The following is a 19,287-nucleotide window of genomic DNA, read 5'->3' on the forward strand; positions in this document are numbered from 1 at the left end:
ACACACACACACACACACACACACAGTCTGAGTGGCTTGTTACCATCCAGCGAAGGTCTGCTACATGGCAGGGAGGGCGGAGGAGGAGGGATGGAGGGAAAAGGGGGGAGTAAAAGGGAGGAGGGGGCGATTGACGTGCCTCTACTCTCTCTCTCTCTCTCTGTCGTCTCCCTTTCTTGCCCATTCACTCTTTCGCTCCGTTAGTCTCTCTGTCTGCAGTATGCCACACAGTGTTACACTCTCTCTCTCTCTCCGCTCATCTCGCTGTCTACTGGGCCATTTATCTCTCCGGCCCTCCTCCCTTTGTCGTCTCCCCCTTTTCCTTATTACTCTTTCTTCCGTTCCAACCTTCCCTGTCTAATTCGCGCTCTGATCTTTCTATCATTATGTCATCCGTCTGTTTTTGTTAAATGCTAGAGTCAACAGCTGACAGGTTTCTTCATTGCAATGGAGACAGTGGTTCATTTCTCATTCACTACTGTACCTACTGTAACACCAAATGTGTATAAATCCTCCACTGAAACTAGTCCCCAATATACGCGCTGTTAACACCTGTTTGAGTAAGGCTTACCAAAAGCTGAAGTACCCAGATGTTTAAGGAAATGACAAATTACAGCCTTTTTCTTCCCGATTAAAATGTTCAGAACCATTAGTCTTGCAATAACGAATTACGTTCCATACCATAAAACAGCATTGTCTGAATCCGGGACAACTTATTTTGTCTGGAGAAAACATGATTTTCACTAGGGGAGGGCTGTTTGTGTTCTGTGTACATAAGAAATTGACGTTGACTTTCGTAATAGTGATATTTTTCCAAACCTAACCGAGCACTTTTGTTGCTGGTTTAAAACTTCCAAGAAATCTGGGAGAAAATATGTTTCCCTCAAGAGAATGAAGTCTAGTCGTATGGTAATGTCGTTTTGTAGGAAATGGGGGTGTTTTTGGGATTATTGACAATATGAAAAGTATATGATATAAATAGCTTTATTTTTAAATCAGAGGCAGTTCCCAACCTAGTGAGCCCTGAAAGGAATTGGAAAATAAAGCGATGATGGAAGGAATAGTTCAACAGTTTGGGAACACTATATGTGAAGTGTTTACCTGGATTCTTCTACCTGTGGACAGAGCCAGGCTCACTCGATTCCCCTGTTTCCAGTCTATATGGTGAGTTAAGTTAACCAGCTGCTGGAATTCGCTTCATATTTAACTTACAGTAGTAAGAGTGGTATTCAACTCCTCATTTAACACAAAACCTTTTTTTTTTAAGTATGAACAGGGAACCCAACACTTGAATACCCCTATGCCAACAGGTAGACAGTCAAAAATGTTGCTGACCTTGGCTTTTAACAACACATCCAATACATACAAACACTGATCAATCACATATTTCCACATCTTCAAACTATTGCAAAGGTCGTGACCCCAATTGAGCCCAAAGCACACAAACTGACTACATGTTTTACAGTGCACACACATACACAGAAAGCTAAGACACCCGGCGCTGTTTCCCTCCAAAATGACATCACAGAGTTAATCAGCTTTTCTCTTTAGAAGCAAAGAGGAGTCTGCATAGATCACCTCCTCCACATATTTTGTACTTCCTTTTTTTAAGACACTTGCTCTTTGTCTCCCTTCGTCTATTCCTTACCCTCTGTCTCATTAGGCATCATCTCATTTTGAGGAGGAGAGAGTTAAGCCAATCAGAGACGGAAAGAAAGAGAGAGGGTTGCAGAAGAAAGAGGGCAGAGAGGGAGAGAGGGAAACGGAGGGCGACTGATGGATGGATGGATTGGTGGGAAGGGGGGGGAGTGAGGGAGGGAGAAAGAGAGAATAAATAGCTCTGGCGCACTCATCCCCCATTACCCCGGGAGGGCACTGTCGCCATGGCAATGTGGCAGAAAATGGCTAGCACAATCATGATGAGCTCACTAACGCACACACACACAGACACACACACGAAAACTGTGATTCACACATATCTGCCGACAACAGTTTAATGGAGACAGTTTTGACAAGTTCATACTTTCAAGTCTTACACCTTACCATAATTATTTATATGTACACACAGACACACACACACACACACACCAACAGTTTGCCAGTTAGCAGATAGGCAAAGCCCGCCTAAGACAGATGAATAACAAAGAAAGCTGTTGAGGCCAGAGTATGAAAGACAGCACAAACAAACAAGAATCTGAAGAAAAGGCATCAGAGAAGAAGATGACAAAGGAGAACAGGAAAGCAATTTCTGTATCACAGTTTCCTGCTCCGGCCTACATCCCCTCTAAAAGGTCTCAGTTTGATTCGCTTGATTCCTGTGTGTATAATAATCTTGTTTGGATCTGAAATTAAAGATTTGTTTAAGCTTAACTTGAGAGTGGCGCAACAAGTTATAAACACAGCATTGACATATTATCACCTTAAATAGTTATAAGTTGTCATTTATTAGGATTTTGGGTTCTTGATGTCAAAGTACAAAACGCACACTTTTAGCTCTGTTTTGGTCATCACCACCTGGGGGAATATGTGTTCCTTACCAATGCTAAATACGTCTCTGTGTGGTTCTTTGGAGACTTTTAACTGAAAAACACCACCTGCTGCATTTAATAACACTCACGAGAATAGTGAGAGGGATTTAAAACAGTTAAATTAGTTAAACTAAAACCAAGCTCAAAGGTGTTTTTAGTATTTGGTCTATGGCCATGCTAGCAGCTTTGTGAAGAACAGGCACAGTTCTTTTCTTACCTGCAAGAGCATTTGTTGGTAAGTACAGATAATGCTTATGGGAAGGTCATTATTAGTTGTTCAGGTATTTGGTCATAAACACATGTTTTTTACCTGATGGTGGAGCTACAAAAAAATCGGGTTAATCATTTAAGTTATAATTCATCCAGAGGGGAAAATGTCAACCTCATGTTGGAGCTAGACAAAAAGTCCCGGCACTACAAACGACATTAGGATACATTCTCCAGGTATTATGAATGTTTGAAATAAATGTCATGGGAATCCATCCAATGGTTGCTGATATATTTCACTGTTGACCAAATATGAAATCAACCACAAACCAACATTGGATCACGCTGCTACCAAATCTAAAATATTGATAAAGCCTGTTTTAGATTTTTTTTTCCTCTTATCTATTCTATCCAAATAGTAAATATTGACTCCTGCTAAACCTAATTATGTCTTTTTGACCCCTGTGACCTGGAACAACAATGCTCTTTGGCTCCTGGCAGGTTGTGCCATACCGATCTGTCCATAGCTGCAGACAAAGTTCAAGTATGAAAAGTACGTAGGAAGGATAAGTACTTGCCAACATGCCTGCTTCAAACAACAGGCTTGTTTCAATGATGAAACTTCAATAATGTAACATCAACTAAATTAGGGACAAGAAACAACTGAGAAATGTTGCCCCTGAAAATAAAACAAATCACCTGAAGTCAGCAGACTGAAGGTAAAAGGGGCTCTAGCCTTGGTTTTGTTGCGGAACACTTTTAATCTAGCTTGAGAAATCCTGTGTGCATCCCGCCTGAGGGCGAAGCGGAGAATGAAAGAGTATGTTCTGAGACAGCCAACTCTCTGTAAACTCTTATGTAAGGCAGAATCTGAATCCTGTTCCTCTCAGCTACATTATTGATGTCGACTTCTGTTACCACGCCGAGTGTGTTTGTGTGTGCATGTGCGCCCGTGAACCTGCACACCTGTAAGTCACTGCGTCCCTCACCTCTGCTGCTCTGTCAAAGGGGTGGTCTGCTCCTGCTGATGTCGTCTCTCCTTTCCACCTCTCTGCACGCCCTCTTGTTCTTTCTCTGTCTCCTTTGTTTCCCCCACTTGTATTAATGCAAGTCCCCTTCCTCCTCCTCCTCTTCTTTCTCTCATGCCTTCATTTCTCACTAACAGATGTTCTCGGCACCATGTGGGAGGGAATTCCTCTTCCCCGCTCTGAAAGCTGAAGAAAAAGGAGACTTACTTCAAGGAAAGAGAAATCAAACAACGGCAAAACAACTCGCTAACTCTGCAGCCTCAAAGTAACGCCTGAGTGGAGAAGGTGTCAAGTTAAAGATCACAGGTCTTTTGCCTTTTTATAAACACACGGCCTCCAGCGTTACACAATATGTGAAAGGTTAAAGAAGTGCGTGTGCAGGAAGCAGAGGGGAAAGCACATACCTGACTCCTCAGACCTTGTGGGTTTTTTAAAAATTCAAACATGCCAAAGGAGCACTGTGGGAGACTCCTGCAGGTCAAGAGTGAGAGAGGGAGGAGGGAGAGATGTCGAGCGAGAGGAACATGGAAGAAAAACACAAGAAAGATGTTTTTTCTTTCTTTCTTTACTCTACTTCCTCTTTCCCCCCAGAGAATGAGAGTAACGTCTGACACATTTAGCTTAAGGGAATGAGGGAAAATTAGTGAGTGCATTTTGTATTTCAAACCAAAAGTAGCCCGAGTGGAAAGGAAGACAGAGTAGGTTAAATATATGTGTGTGTCTGAGTGTGTGGGGCCATGTACTGACATGGTGGCTGGATGCTGCAGTAAGGTGACCCAGTTAGACACAACCGCCCCCCCTGAACACACTTACACTTATACACATGCCTCTGCACACACTCGCACCTCACCCGCTGGAGACGGGAGGATGCTTTGGCCCCATTTCAAACAGTAATGTGCTTCAAGAGTTGTGGGCAATGAAGCGAGGGGGGGGCTGTGTGAGTAAGCGCGACGGGGGTAAAGAGAGATAAAGCAACATTATGGAGGAAGATGTGGGATTGAGACGACACATTAGAGGCATTATTTTTGGGGTCAGTTTCAAGAGTTTAAGCTGTCTTCTTTTGGACTGGTAGATATGTATGTGTAATTTTACAAATGTTTTATTTTTAAGTCTAGGTAATGCCTCATTTGTATATTTAGAAACATTTGTAACACATAGAAAGATATATATATATATTATTAACTGGGGAGGTTTCCTGGTGGTTTCAATTGTTAAATGTTTACCCTGTGTCACCTGTAGTGTCTGCAAAATGTATGTAAATATACAATGTATAACTTTAAAAGCCGATATTCTGAGCCAGAAATATCCACTTCGGTAGTACTAACACCAAACTTTTCAGTGTCATTCCTTAAAACAAACCTTTTTTTTGTCAGGATAACATGCAAATAAGCACATTATTCAAACAAATATTGCCTGGTTGCATATTGGACCATTATATTTGAGAAAATGCTTTACGCAAAGAATACTTGTGTTAATGTAAATAATGAACCGAGGAAGTTCCAAGGAGTTGTCTACTTATTTATTTTAAATGAACAGAGAATATGTGCTGTCTTGTTAAAGTGTGTGTCTGTGAGCATATTTCCCTCCCAACTAATCTAATTCAGACTCTGTATACCGTCATGACATTCAGCAGAAAGGTCAACTCCTTGCTGGTATGCACGAGATAACAGGCCAGACACATCCATAGCCCTCCATAGACAAACAGGAAGATGATACAAGATAACTCCACAAAACATGAACAGGTGGCGAACCTGAATTAATTATGCAGCTGTTTCATTCAGATGTGAATATCTGATGCATTACTGGATATCAGCTAATGGGAATTAACTCATTCAGAACTTTAGAGGGCTAAAAGTTAAAGTGGGAGTGGGAGATGTGTAACATCCCCATCTAGTGGAGAAAAAACCTCACCACACTTATCTTCATTGTACGCTGGATAGAATATTATCCGATACAGTACAGGGCCGGTTTATCTCAAAATATTAAAGTGTGTCATAATTCAGTGCCTCTAAAATGCTGTAGAAGTATTTCAAAACAGCATTTAAATGTTATTCTATTATTCCCATTGACCCAAAAGTTATACCATATGCAAAAATGATCTTAAAAGGAAGATGCCAAAAATCCCAATGCCAATACATAAAGGATATACCTTCCTGCATTTCGGGGCAATACTCTTCTTGGTATTTTGAGACAACAGCATGACAACTAGATAGAATGTGTTAAGTGTTAATAATAGCTCATTCACACCAACAGTGTATCTGTTTCTAGAGGGACGAGATGAATGACGATCCAATATAGGATATATATAATATTCTATTTAACCTGAAGTTTTAGCACTGTTGATCCAAAACTGTTTAAGGCACAGGGTGGGTCTGAACAAGATGTCAGTTAGTCAAGCTGGACTGGTTAGACTGGATTAAGTAAAAGGAGTGTCCAACTCCTGCACCACTGAAACATGCTGATGAGATGCTTACTAAGACATAAGAGGGGGGAAATTGGCTGCTGTACTTATTATGTAAATGTTTTCAACCAGCCAAAGTCCATAATAAGATTTATCAGTGGAGCATGATGTGTGCTGCTGCTGTGGGTCTTAGACAGCTGTGTTTGCAGACGTTATAATTAGTATTCGTCATATATCAGTGTGAAGCAGTGGAGGGTGGAGTGTAAACAAAACATATATTTATTATAACGCTGGTTCTGATTCATGGGACTCCAGAGTCATGCAGGGCCTGAACAAGACGATACGTCATGTGAAAACAAGCCATGAATGCATTTAAATGTATTCAATCATAATATTATAGTGCCTGTACAAATACTTTCTGAGGCCTGAACACATTTTAAGTATTTCAAAGACTTAAAACTGAAGCTATATAGGACATGTAGAGGTTGTTGGGGTGGCATTATTTTTGCAAATAATTCAAGTTAAAAGGTCAAATTTGAGCATCAAGCACTTTAATTTAGATATGGATGATTGCTATATCTTTTATGGACTCATTTTCCCTTTTTTTAAATGATGGAAATGTCTAGTTATGTAAAGAGACCCAAAAATATATAAAGATATACTAGAATCATTTGCAGTAAGGCTCTAAGGCATTGTGTATTGCTTTCAAATATTTACGCTGATTCAACAAATGTGTGTGCATTAACTCTTACCCCCTCCTTTGTGTGTTTGTTTGTAATTGTTAAATGTGCATGTGGTCCCTATTCTCATTGCTAATTAGTTGATTTTAATCATTTTCAAACCCCTGGACTTTGCTCGCGTGCTAATGTTAAAAACGTTCTGCATATTTGAATGTGTTCTTTGAGAAGTCTGGGAATAAAGGTGTAATTTAATTAAAGTCACAATATATCAAGAAAAATAAAAACTATCCTAGACTGCTGTGCATTACATTATTTGTGTGCAGGCATGTCTCTCAGGCACCTGAAGGTGCCATTTCAAACGGGTTAGTAACAGAGTTGTTAGGCCCTGACAGTGAACCAGGTATTGTTGGAGGGTGTGTACACACATTAATCAGCCAAGTCAACACATCAATATTGCATTGTCTGAACATGAAGATAATCTATGTTTGTTCTGGGTATGAAGCAGGCCACAGGAAGCAGATAAATTCTTTACTTTGCTGTTTGACACACCTAAACCAAGGATAAGGGTTGATTATAAAATGACCACATTTTATGTCTACCCTACTTGGATTTTTTCATGATGTTCTAATTTATTATAACATGGGAAATAATGGAGCTTTTAAGATATAGAGTTTCTTTCAATTTCAAGATAAGTGTTTCCACTCATTGTACACTGTCTGTTTTTAAATTGCTTCTTAAAACCCACCTGTCGTTCAACACTTTGTAGATTGTGGCTTTTAAAATAGTCTAGTAGTGTTTTAACTATATGCCTGTTATTATTTTGTTCTTGTTTATTGTTGTTATTATTGTTTATTTATTTTTAATTTACCCTATGTAGTGGTCTGTCATTTTTGTATTTTATTTATTTATCTTTGCTTTCTTGAGGTTTTAAAGTGCTTTACAAAGAAAGCTGTATTGTATATTGTATTGTTCTGAAATGCTGCCTATCACAAGTCCTTAAGCCTGTACATTTCCAAAACTACCTGCAGGCCTGTCTGTATTAGTTGGTACATTTGATTATAATATGATTGTTAGCAGAGGTGGGAAGTAACTAAGTACATTTACTGAAGTACTGTACTACAATTTTGAGATACTTGTACTTTACTTCAGCATTCCCATTTTATGCTACTTTGTACTTCTACTCAACTACAATTTAGAGGTGATCATGTACTTTTACTCCACTACATTTATTTAATACCTTTAGTCACTTTACAGATTTTGATTAATGATGTGATATATAATCAACTCTTAAATTAGACTTTAGTTACACCTGGAGTAAATTCACAAGCTACCCTGCAATATATAAAGTTATTAAAAGCTGCACCTTTACCAGCTTTGATAAACACATTAATACATCAATATAATGAAAACATATAATACATAGTATTTTGAAAGTACTTTTACTTTAGGTAATTTAAATGTATTTTCATGGTAATGCTTTTGTACTTTAACTTGAGTAATATTTTTGATCGCAAGACTTTTACTTGTAACAGAGTACACTATACACTCTGGTACTTTTACTTAAGTACAAGATCTGAGTACTTCTTCCACCTCGGATTGTTAGCCTATATTACGGGTAAGCCAATATAAAGCCTGCTGTGTGATAGTGTATTTGGGTTATTTCTGTCGCCTGTCATGCATCTGCTTTATGTGCATTAGGCAAGAAATGTTGGTGTTGTCATTCGGACGCAAGGTGTCGCTTTTGAGCAATACAAAAAAATGTAAATGTAAAAAAATCCTGTATTTAAAGCATAGACTGTATTTAAAGTCCAGCCACATTTTTTATAAATGCTACAAATGTGATATGGAAGCTGAAACAAACATTAGTTCCATGTATTAGCTGTCACAGAGAAATGAACACATGTTTCTTAAACAGACCACTTATTTATATTTATCTACCATATTTAACAAATATTCAATGGAAAAGGAGCGTATGTGCATTACCTGCTGAGTATCTGCAGCAAAATAAAACCTGTAGCTAGTTTTCAAGAGATAACTCAATCAATGAGGACTTCACAGGATATACAGCTGACCTAGGATCGGATTTCAACTCCTCTCTTTGCTTCCACTAGTGGAGCTGGGGGTCTCAATCTGATCCCAGGTCGGTGGTTTTCCCGCGCTTCCACTCGCGGACCACGTGTCTCTCTCCGGCCTCCCAGCGGACCATGTGGAGCAGCAAGATGGCGGTGCGGTGGAGGGGGAATGTCGAGGATTTAAATGCCGGGAACAGCGACTTTCTGACCAGCAACAACCCCAATGAGGTACCGGTTTGCTCATTTTAACTAAGTGACACCCAAATAGCTGCACACACGCGGGTTTCGACGTGTTAGTAACGGGGTATTTTACTGGCGAGCGAGGCCACATGCGCGCATAGCGACACGTGGCTGAATGAGGCTTGTAGTATTACCGAGGTATTAACCGGGGAGTTGGCTGAGCAGCTCCATTAATAAGATAGTGTGCAGTTACAGAACTGCTCAATGACAAGTACGGCTATGTCGTTAACACAATCTCCGTGGTCATTGATTTACACTCGAAAGCTGCCGGTTAGTTTCCTCTGAAGTACAATATGTTCAGGCTGCACCCTCAGCACTGCGCCCAGCACTGTCCCCCCGCTATGTCGCTTTTTATACAATACTCTCATTTTCACCGTGCTTGTTTTGCGGTAAACTTCATACAACCTGATGTATTGTCATTAAAAAGCTTTTTCGACATGGTTTAAATGTCTGCTTATTACAGTACAGGCCCTGACAGAGCAGTTGTTTCAACTTCCCATAGCTGCTATACACTACAGATTAGTGACTCATTCATACGGATATGCTCTAGCCTCTAGGGCCCCTCACTCTGCCTCCTGTCTATACTGACCAGTATGGGATCAATAATGAACATCCTTCTGTCTATCCTACTAGCACACCTTAATGATCTAAAAAACATTATTAGTTGTAGGCATTGCTCTTCGATACACTACTACGTTAACAAATACTTATGGATTATACACCGTATAATTAAGTATTCAATCATTAAATGTTCAAATATCATGTACTAATGTATATGCTACCCAATAACAAACAAAAGACATGATCTTATTAACATATTAAACATACAATAAAGTATACATGTTAAACACATTTTCTTTATAAAGCACAAGTTTTGTTGTTCTTTTGAATGTCATGTATTTGTATGTAGTGGTTAGTCTTAATCTGGACTCTGAGTTAGTTATTTATTAAAGTCTATGAATGATATTTGTCTGCAATTGTTTTCAGTGTTTGTAGAGCTGGAATGATAACTATTTTAAGGTATTAGTTAAGCTAACATGCCTGAAACTAACAAGTTTCACTTTTTTTTGTATTCAGTGATAGGGAATCAAATCTATTTTAGTTTTGGACTGTTGATTTGACAAAATCTGACATTAGAATACATGAACTTTGGCTTTCAGAAGTTGCGATCTGCATTTGTCGTTATTTAATTGAACAAGTGAATTGACAAGAAATATTTTAAAATAGCAGGAGGTAGGATTAGATTAGATCAGTGTGAATTAAAGCACAGGGGTGTGATATAATATATTTGTGCGTCTGTATTCCCTGCAGTTGCTCTTGAGTAGACGTGACATGGAAGCCGTGGAGATGGACGCTCAGTCCTGCGTGGATCACTCAATCCTGGCAATTTTTGAAGACTCCACTGTCGCATCAGAGGTCAGACATAACCTCACAGTACATCAGAAGTTTAAAAGATGGCACCTTTTTATGTTTGTTCAAGTTTGTTCTACTTACTCTCATTCAGGAAACTAGTTGACACATGTGGAATTTTGGTAGAAAATTAATTTTGTGTATGAAAGAATAAAACTGAACACTTTGCATTTCCATTTCCAGGATAAGAGTGGAGCGGAGGAGGAGAGAGAGACCCTGCTGTCGGCCCTGAGCGAGATGTTGGACAGTGTGGAGGATGACGATGTAACTCTGTCTCCCTTCGACACCCTGCCAGACACCAAGCTCCTCACCCACCCAGAGCGCAGGGAGAACTCACTGGTGGGTGCATACACTCAGGAACAAGAAATACAAGGCTGTTTTTTGTTTTAAAGTACTTAAATACAAAGTACTTAACCAATACTTTTAACAGGATCAGATTCATGCAAATGCTTTGGTTTTGGTGATCTTTTCAATTGAATATCAATTTTTTTTTTTTTTTTAACTTAGTTTTTATTTCCGATTTCAGTTTCATTATACACACATGTTCACATTTTGATTAACAGTTTTTCCATTTTCATTTAGCTGTATCTACATAGCCAACATAAGACAAAAAGAGATCAATAATAATAATAAAATAGACATATGAAAAGATAAATACATACAAATAATAATAATAATAACATAAAACAGCAAAATGGGGGGGGTCATCCGTGTGTGCGTGTAGTTGTGTGTGTGCTAAGGTGCAGGTCAGAACCATTACACTTAGGGCTGTGCAATTTAATCGATCCTGCGATATATATCGATATTTTGTTTCCCGAGAAAGTATCGATATTTCAGCCGCGGGTATCGATACATTAACTCCCATTCAAATCCCCCGTGTTCCGCCTGGCACTCTGCTCGCTGCCCATTCCCCCCCGTTCGCTTTGCATGAAGAGCGATTACGTCAGCCAGCCGATTCGCTAGTGTCGCTGTAGAGCATTTCTAGATACACAGACGCCGGTGTCTTCTTCTCGCAGTGAGTGCGAAGCGGTTCAGGAGTATGGCGGCAAACATTAACCACACTGGAGAGGGTCTTCTCTACTGCCGGAGATATCGGCCCAATCCCAAACCACTCCCTCGACGGAGTAAACTCCGTCTGTAGCCACACTCGCAGCTCAACGAGGCTCCCTCCTGTCAGATGGAGGGAGTAAATACAGCAGCAAGCTTTGGGACGGCCTCCCCTCTCTCCGGCAGAAACAGGAAATGCCGTAACTGTATGTAAAAACGGTTCCAAATCAGCATCTCTTAGACAAAAAGTTTAAATTAATAACTCAAATAAAACTCCTAACATCTTTCATTGTGTTTCAAAGCTCTTTTAGTTTTAAACCTGATGTTTATAAGCTTCTTAGTTTTTGCAACGGTCTGTAAATATACACAACTTTATAATAAAATGCACACATTTACCTATTTCTAGACTAAACACTGGTATGATCCTAAGTTAAAACATATGAGGTTATCATGAGGTTGTTAACATCGCAGTTTATCAGTGGATGTTTGCTGGAACTACTTGTTAACAGCTTGACAGCAGCGGACACACACAGCGCGACTCCGGTCAGGTAGAGACCGGTCTCAAGTCAGCACCGCTGCAGACTTGCTTTTTGAGGGCTTGATAGCCCACTCCCCCTCCAACACCGCTCCACACTCGTAGGCGGAACCTCCGTGTGAACGCGCAAACGGAGGGGTAGGGTGTAGGGGGCGGTTTGGGAATGGGCCATCGTCACTGCTCAGAGCAGTGCACTTCTCCCAGACCACGTTGATCAGATTATATTCCTGAACAAAAATCTGAAGACAATGTAGATGCAGTTATGTAGAGAGGAGCCTTTCTGTTTAGTGTTTTTGGCTTAAATGTTACTCCTTTGGACTTGAATTATTGGCAGGTACATTAAATGTTGTTCTTAGTGACTTGAATTATTGGCTACCTCATATTCTGTGTTAAGCTAAAAATGCTGTAAAAGAATCTGTTCAGAACAGGCCACCTGCTGCACCTTTTAATTCTCCATTGTGATACTGCACTTTATGTACTTACGTTTCAAAGGCTTGTAAACTACAGTTGGCACTGTTTCAATAAATGAAACAAATTTTCTCACCACATCTTTTGAGTCATTTTGTCCAGCATTTGCAAGCTGTAGACTCTGTCTAGTCAGAGCCATATATTGTATAATTGATGCTTTCAGTTTTCAGTTTTCAGTAGAATTAATTCAATCCAAGTCAATGGAACACTCACAAGATGTCACCAAAATCACACTGTCCCTTTTTAAAATCTTTCAGAAAATGATGTAAGTATATCGAATTATATCGAATCGTATCGAATCGAATCGTTGGCTGAATATCGTGATATATATCGTATCGTGAGCTCAATATCGTGTATCGTGAGATTAGTGTATCGTTACAGCCCTAATGGGAACTGGGGTAGTATCTATAGCAACGCAGTGTAGGCGGAGCCGTGACGTCATCTTCAGTGAGAACCCCAGAAAAACAACACAGCCGTTAGCTGTTAGCACTCAAGCTCACAGCTCCTCATATCTGTTCAGAAACTAGACAAAAGTTAAACATGAACAAACCACAGGCTGTCTGTGTCATGGCGAATACAGTCGCTGGTTTATTTATGTCTGTATAGGCCGTTGTTGTGAGTGTGGACGGTCGGAGCATATGCTGCGTTAGCTTAGCCGATCTCCATTCAGAAAACACCCATTTAAAAAAAATTCCGCCTGCCGTCTGTCTGCAGACTTGTCAAAGCATTAATTCATGGTTTTTACTAACCGGTATCAGTATGTTGTTACTTCGGCATCATTTTGAAACGTGTATTACAATTAAATCACGGTCAAATATGTTCATCTTGTTGTAGTTGTAGCCCCCTTGCCATCGATTCTTTCTCTAGTTTAGCATACTCAGCCCGACTCAGCCTGGTGGTTGGCCCGGAAAGAACCTCAATTTTATGGGGCCAGAAAACTGTGAAATAGTACCCGCTAGCCGGTACTACGCCTAGTGGACACGCAACCAAAAACGGGCCACGCACGGCTCGGCACGCTGAAAGCGAGCTCCGCACTGTTTTGTAAATGCGCCATTAGATCAGGAGGTGTAAGACCCTGAAGTGGTTCAAAAGATGTGGGAAAATCAGAATGAACTTACTGGATCAGCACAGTTGTGGCGTGACTCCACCTTTTGCTAAATATGTCTGTCTGGATCCTTAGAGCATAAGTTATTTGTTCCATCCGATATATTTCCAAAATATCACTATTTTAATTGAAATTGTGTGTCACACACGATGGGTTCAAGGACTGTCAGAACCTTGAAAATCCAAAGATGAATTCTGTTTTTACATTTCTTGCTATGATGGTTTAGGCTTAGGTGATACGAACAAAATAGGAAAGTAACTGCAAAATATGTTATTTACGCAAAATGTGAAAAAATATAAACACTTCAAAGATCTAAATGTGTTTTTTTGTTGTTTTTTTCTGTCTTTAGGATCTTTCACTATATGAAAGGCTGAGGCCAAGATCCAAATCACGAAATGGAACACTCTCGATAAAGATTGATGGAGACAAAGAAGCGGAAAGCAAATTGGAGAGAACCAACCCTTCACATCTGTTCAAAAAACAAAAATGTATCCACTCCCAAAATATAAAAGCAGAGAATGAAGTGGAGATCTTCACCTCCACTTCTCTGGTCAACCTGGTGAAGCTCATGCACCCCTACTGCCTGAAGCTGCATGTGGAGGAGGAGGAGGCGGATAAACTGAAGGAGCACACATTGTTCTCTCAGGAAGAGGTGTGGAAGTACGAGAGACCCAGTGAGGACAGCGACGAAGAGATCAATGTTGTTTCTGATGACGAGGTGGGAGAAGTAAATAGGGAAGAAGAAAAGAGAGATAATGACAGCGTCTTAAAGAGCGCGTTGCTGAATGTACTATCATCCAGAACTCCCCCATCCAGAGAGAAGAAAAAGGTGAGCTTTGGCCCCGTTCAGGTGGTTTCACTCGATGAATCGGCAGAAGAAGAATTAAACGAGTCAAATCTAATGAGTCAAAGTGTGTCTGTTCCACTGAACGTCACCAAAGCAATTGAAAACTCAGCGGGCTCCCCACTTGAACCCCAAACATCGTCCTCAGAAATGAACAGCAACACGGCTGAGGTTTCTCTACTTAAAGCTGAGACAAAGGCCAAATCGCTCAGCCTCCAAGAGTACAGACAGCTGCGCAAGAGGAGGCAGCCCCTGGTGGAGAAACAGGGGAACAACATCACCAAGTGGCCCTGCGTTTCTGAGCCCCCCACAGAGCTGACCCCCATCTGTTTACATGGACAAAACAGCTGCTGTCCAAAGGCAGCGCACCATAATCCAGACAGTAGGAGAACTTCTGCCGATCATAAATCTCAAACTCAGCCCAGGCCTCACCCCTCCACTCAAGCACGTCACAGCGGGTTAAAGCGACCAAGAACTGAATCCAAAATCCTCTCACCCACCAGTCTGCAGGCAAACGTCACAGTTAATCAGAATGTTTCAGAGAGCAAAAAAAGTCCAATAAAAAAGCCTCTCAATATTGATCCCCCAAACCCCGTCTTTCTCCATTTGCCAACGAGCCAGACAACACTGCCCACTACTGACCACTCCTCATCAGAGTCCAAAGTGGAGTTCTGCAGTAGAGACTCTGACAGCATCAAGCACTTACATCAAATTCAAACTGAATCCTCAGGCACATCAACTCAAAGACAGCCATCCACCTCCGGCACGAGTCCTGAGGTGTTGTTAGTGAACCAGGGCTACTCCACCCTTTTACAGGAAATTAAAAACAAGCTCACAGAGATAGCCTCAGGTGTCACCTCCAGACCTCAAGCACTGTGCCCAACCTCAACACAAACCAAATGTTCCTCAGAGCTCAAAACCCTGCAGCCTCAGAGAAGCAGTCCAAACCAGACGATAGGAGTCAAGCTGCAACCAAAGAATCCTCCGTCACCAGGTCCGGATACAGTGAGGGAAATGAAGCGTCCTTCCCTCACAGCACCGCCTATTCCCCTAGATGCTCCCACACCAGTGAAGGAGACGTTATCAGAGGTTCCCCCCAGTGTATCCGCCTTAGAGAAACCAGCCGACTCAGGTAAACTGTCGAGACATTGGTGATTTTGTTGAGTTCACTTTGATGAAGGTCTAACTAAGAAATTAACATCTTCAAAAGTTTCATGTCTGTTTGTTCTTCTTCTTCTTCAGGAATCGAAGCGCCCGATCTCACCAGCCTACTGGAACAGTTTGAGGAAACACAAGGTGGGTAATCAGATTACTGTTAACTAGGGGTGACTGCGAAAAAGTTGATTGGAAAGGATCATTCCAATTGCATGCATGCAAATTAGTTGCTTTTTTAATACTGATTTGGGTGTAATTCGTGGAGAACCGAAGAGTTTTCATTGTTGGGGGGGGGGTGGGGGGATCCGACTCACGGACTGACTTCTCACTTAAATTTTTTTTTAAGAAATCTAGACCGCAAAATAATTAAACAAGCGAGTGCCTGTTTTTCCTGGCCAAAGACAGGTTCCTTGAACACAACATGAGCTTAACGTGTCATCACGTGGTGTAGTGCTGACGGAAAGCACCACAACGCTGCTCCGGCACTTCAAATATTGCAGTACCCATAAGGAGCCGTACACATGCCGCAGTTTTTGCGTGGCTGTGTCTTTAGTTGTAAGCCCAGTGGCGATCTGTTGTTATTAGCAACTAGATGTCAGATGCTAACTCGATTTTTTTTTCTCACTCATCTAGCTCAAGGGTTGAGGGTTGGAGAGAAAGAGCTCAAACTTGCTACCTCATCTTCAAACGTACTGACAGACGGACACTTGGACAGAACTCAGCCTGCAGTGGAAGCACTTGTACCAAATCCAAAAACCCTCAGGGACTCCCCATACCTTCAAACGTCACCTGACATCCCAGAGCCCCTCGGCACTGAAATCATCCTCAGCACTCAACAACATCAGCCAGCAAGGCGCAAAAATCCTCTGTCCAAGGCCATTCAGATTATCGACCCCCGTCCTCTGCCGTTCAAGAGGACACACACGAACCTCCCAGAGCTCCCTGCTGCTCGTCCCTCTCCTCCCATGTACTCGGCTGTGTTCATCGATCACGATTACTGCGGGTCAACGACAAGTGCCGCTCAGCACTGCAGAACATCTAAACCCAAGGATGAGCCGAAAATAACTGATGAATTACAGAGGAATACCAGTGACTCGATCGCTGCTGCTGAATGCAAACAACAGACCTCCACCTGTGACGTTAACCCCCCCATCAGGGCTGCGGATGACTCCGCAAAGACGAGTCGGTCCACAGACAAAGTTGTTAAAAGAATCGCTGCCACCGAGCAAGATTGTAGTCTTGAGACACCCCTGTGCACTCTGCCCACACCTCCACCCAGCCCTCCTTCCAGAGGCAGGGAGAGGAGGAGATATCGAGGGAGAGCCCCTTGTTCGGACTCCAGCTCTGCTTCCTCTTCCTCATCGTCGTCGTCGTCCTCATCCAGCGCTGCATCTCCCTCTCCAAAAAGACTAAAGTAATTATTCTCTTATGTGTTCTGACTTATGTGTTATGTACACAGTCAGACTATGTTCTTCCTCTTTGTGCATCTCTCCTAATATCTTCATTTGTCATTCTCGCAGGCGTCGTCACAAGCGTTCAGAGAGCAGTTCATGTTCATCCTCATCACGCTCCGTTTCCCGCTCCCCACCTCGGCGCTACAGGTTGTCGTACTCAAGGATGTCGAAGTGTAGCAGGTCCAGATCCAGATCTTGGTCCCAGTCCAGGTCCCCATCCAGATCACCATCACAGCGGGTTTACCGTCGGAAGCTTAGAGATGTTTACAGGTTAGTAAATGCTGACAATTGATAGAAGAAAAGTGGCTGTTTATTTTTTCATTTGTCTTTAATGAGTATTCTCTATCCCCCTCTCAACCCTCCAGCAGCAGAGAGTCCAGGAAGCTCCGAAGAGAGCACGAGATCAGGATGCAGAAACTTAAAGCCATAGTGAGTAAAAAATAACATGTCAGCTTTATGTGTCTGTGATTGTATTTGTTTTTCAGTGGACAAATAAGTAATTCTTAAACTTCCTTCCCTACAGGATGAGCGCAGGGTGGTGTATGTCGGCCGCATCTGCAGGACTATGACACACGAGGAGCTGAGGGAACGCTTCTGTCAGTTCGGAGAAGTAGAGTGTGTGTCCCTTCACTTTAGAGATAGAGGGTGAGTGTGCACAACTGATGTATGTTTTATTATGTTTTTATTTTTTTAACATTCATCAGTATTTAAACCCAGCACCTTTTGGTTCCCACAGTGACCACTACGCCTTTGTCACTTTCTACAACATGGACGATGCTTTCGCAGCCATCGATAATGGCGGAAAACTACGGAGACCCAATGAGCTGCCTTTTGACATCTGCTTTGGTGGAAGAAGACAGTTCTGTAACTCTCAGTACGCCGACCTAGGTGAGACTAAAACCCACAGTCAAAGTCAGGTGCAGAGTGCACTGCTATATTGAAGGCTTCTCCTCATTGAGCTTTATGTGCAATGAAAGTGTCAGCGTGCCAGGTCAAACCCCTTCACTGTTACAGGCTTTGTACGTTAACTACTTCGTCATACCTCCCTGACATTTTGCTTGTCACTACACTGAGGATCGCTGGTCCACCTTAATGACAGCCTACCTAATGTGAGCCTGAGTTGAAGGTTTCGCTAACTTTACTTTAATAATCAGATGGCAAGCAGACAAGGGAGCTTAGCTTTTTATTATTCTTTTATTTATACTTTGACAAATAAGCTGAATAAAAATGGCACTGTTATGTTCACAGCAATAACAATACTGCAAAGAGATACTGACCCATAGGGGAGTGTGCTGTGCACTACAATACATCACAGCAATACAGCACCTTTACTAAGCTATGTATTTATGATGGTGAAATATATTTCAGAACATCTATGTTTAGTGTATTTCTGCCCAAGACTAGATTGCTTTTTCTTTTTTTTTTTTAAAGCTGCCCCAAAGGAACTATAATGCAATATTCCTGCTCAGTGGCGGCCGGCCCATAGGGGCGCTAGGGGCACCGCCCCACCTCTTCCCACATACAATTTATTTTATTTTTTTAAAATATTAAATAAAAAAATATATATATATTTCAAAAATATATAGGCCTATATTTTATATTTTTTATTTTTAATGAACAAGGTAAATATCATACAATTGGTATCAGTAAAATGTATAATCTACAATCAAATCTTGTTTAAAATTGTGTTACGATGTCTAAAGTTACTGATAAGTCACATGTTTCCTGCCTGGCCTTGCCCTTGGCATTAGTTTATCATTACGGGGCGCTGCCCCCGAGCCAAACAGCAGCAACCAGCACGTTGCAAAAGTCTCAATAGTAAACTGTGCCGCCGAAACATAATTTCAGCCAATCAGCGCCGTCAAATATTTTGGTCACGAGGGCGCTCACGTTGGCGCCCACGTTGCTTACGTGCGTTGACGTGAGTTGTTTTTTTAGACTCGTGAGGAACTGGGGTAGTATCTATAGCAGCCAACCCCAATTAGCGGCCCGCGGGCGAGATCCGGCCGCAAATGCATGGCCCGCGCTGATCTACTGGCATTCACTTGTTATAACATAAAAACATTAAAATAAAATGTCCGCGGTTTCGCTTTATTTTGACCTCCGTCGACAC

The 19,287-nt window shown here is 41.5% G+C and overlaps 2 protein-coding genes across 4 annotated transcripts in view; one reads left to right on the plus strand and one right to left on the minus strand.

The window, feature by feature from the left end:
• The window catches only part of LOC104963201 (LIM domain-binding protein 1), a 30,414-nt gene extending 26,607 nt beyond the window's left edge, over positions 1 to 3,807 (minus strand). Inside the window, exon 1 of one of the 2 annotated variants that reach the window (XM_010791769.1) lies at positions 3,725 to 3,807. The gene's annotated coding sequence lies outside the window, so the exon portion shown is untranslated. The remainder of the gene's footprint in view (positions 1 to 3,724) is intronic. The other variant, XM_010791768.1, reaches the window with a different exon arrangement.
• A 5,207-nt stretch (positions 3,808 to 9,014) lies between these two features.
• On the plus strand, positions 9,015 to 18,229 carry LOC104963202 (peroxisome proliferator-activated receptor gamma coactivator-related protein 1-like). Of its 2 annotated transcripts, none has more exons than XM_010791773.1 (10): positions 9,015 to 9,144; positions 10,468 to 10,572; positions 10,750 to 10,905; positions 14,071 to 15,697; positions 15,808 to 15,861; positions 16,354 to 17,134; positions 17,241 to 17,444; positions 17,543 to 17,603; positions 17,698 to 17,819; positions 17,911 to 18,229. In XM_010791773.1, the coding sequence occupies exons 1-10, from the start codon at positions 9,049 to 9,051 to the stop codon at positions 18,113 to 18,115; spliced, it is 3,411 nt and encodes a 1,136-aa protein (XP_010790075.1). In that variant the 5' UTR covers positions 9,015 to 9,048; the 3' UTR covers positions 18,116 to 18,229. The 2 variants fall into 2 exon arrangements, with proteins under 2 accessions (XP_010790075.1, XP_010790074.1); XM_010791772.1 differs by having other exon boundaries at positions 17,540 to 17,603; positions 17,911 to 18,228.
• The last annotated feature ends 1,058 nt before the right edge of the window (positions 18,230 to 19,287 follow it).

Source organism: Notothenia coriiceps, unplaced genomic scaffold (assembly GCF_000735185.1).
Source record: "Notothenia coriiceps isolate Sejong01 unplaced genomic scaffold, NC01 NC01_scaffold00035763, whole genome shotgun sequence".
In the NCBI taxonomy this organism is placed as follows: domain Eukaryota; kingdom Metazoa; phylum Chordata; class Actinopteri; order Perciformes; family Nototheniidae; genus Notothenia; species Notothenia coriiceps.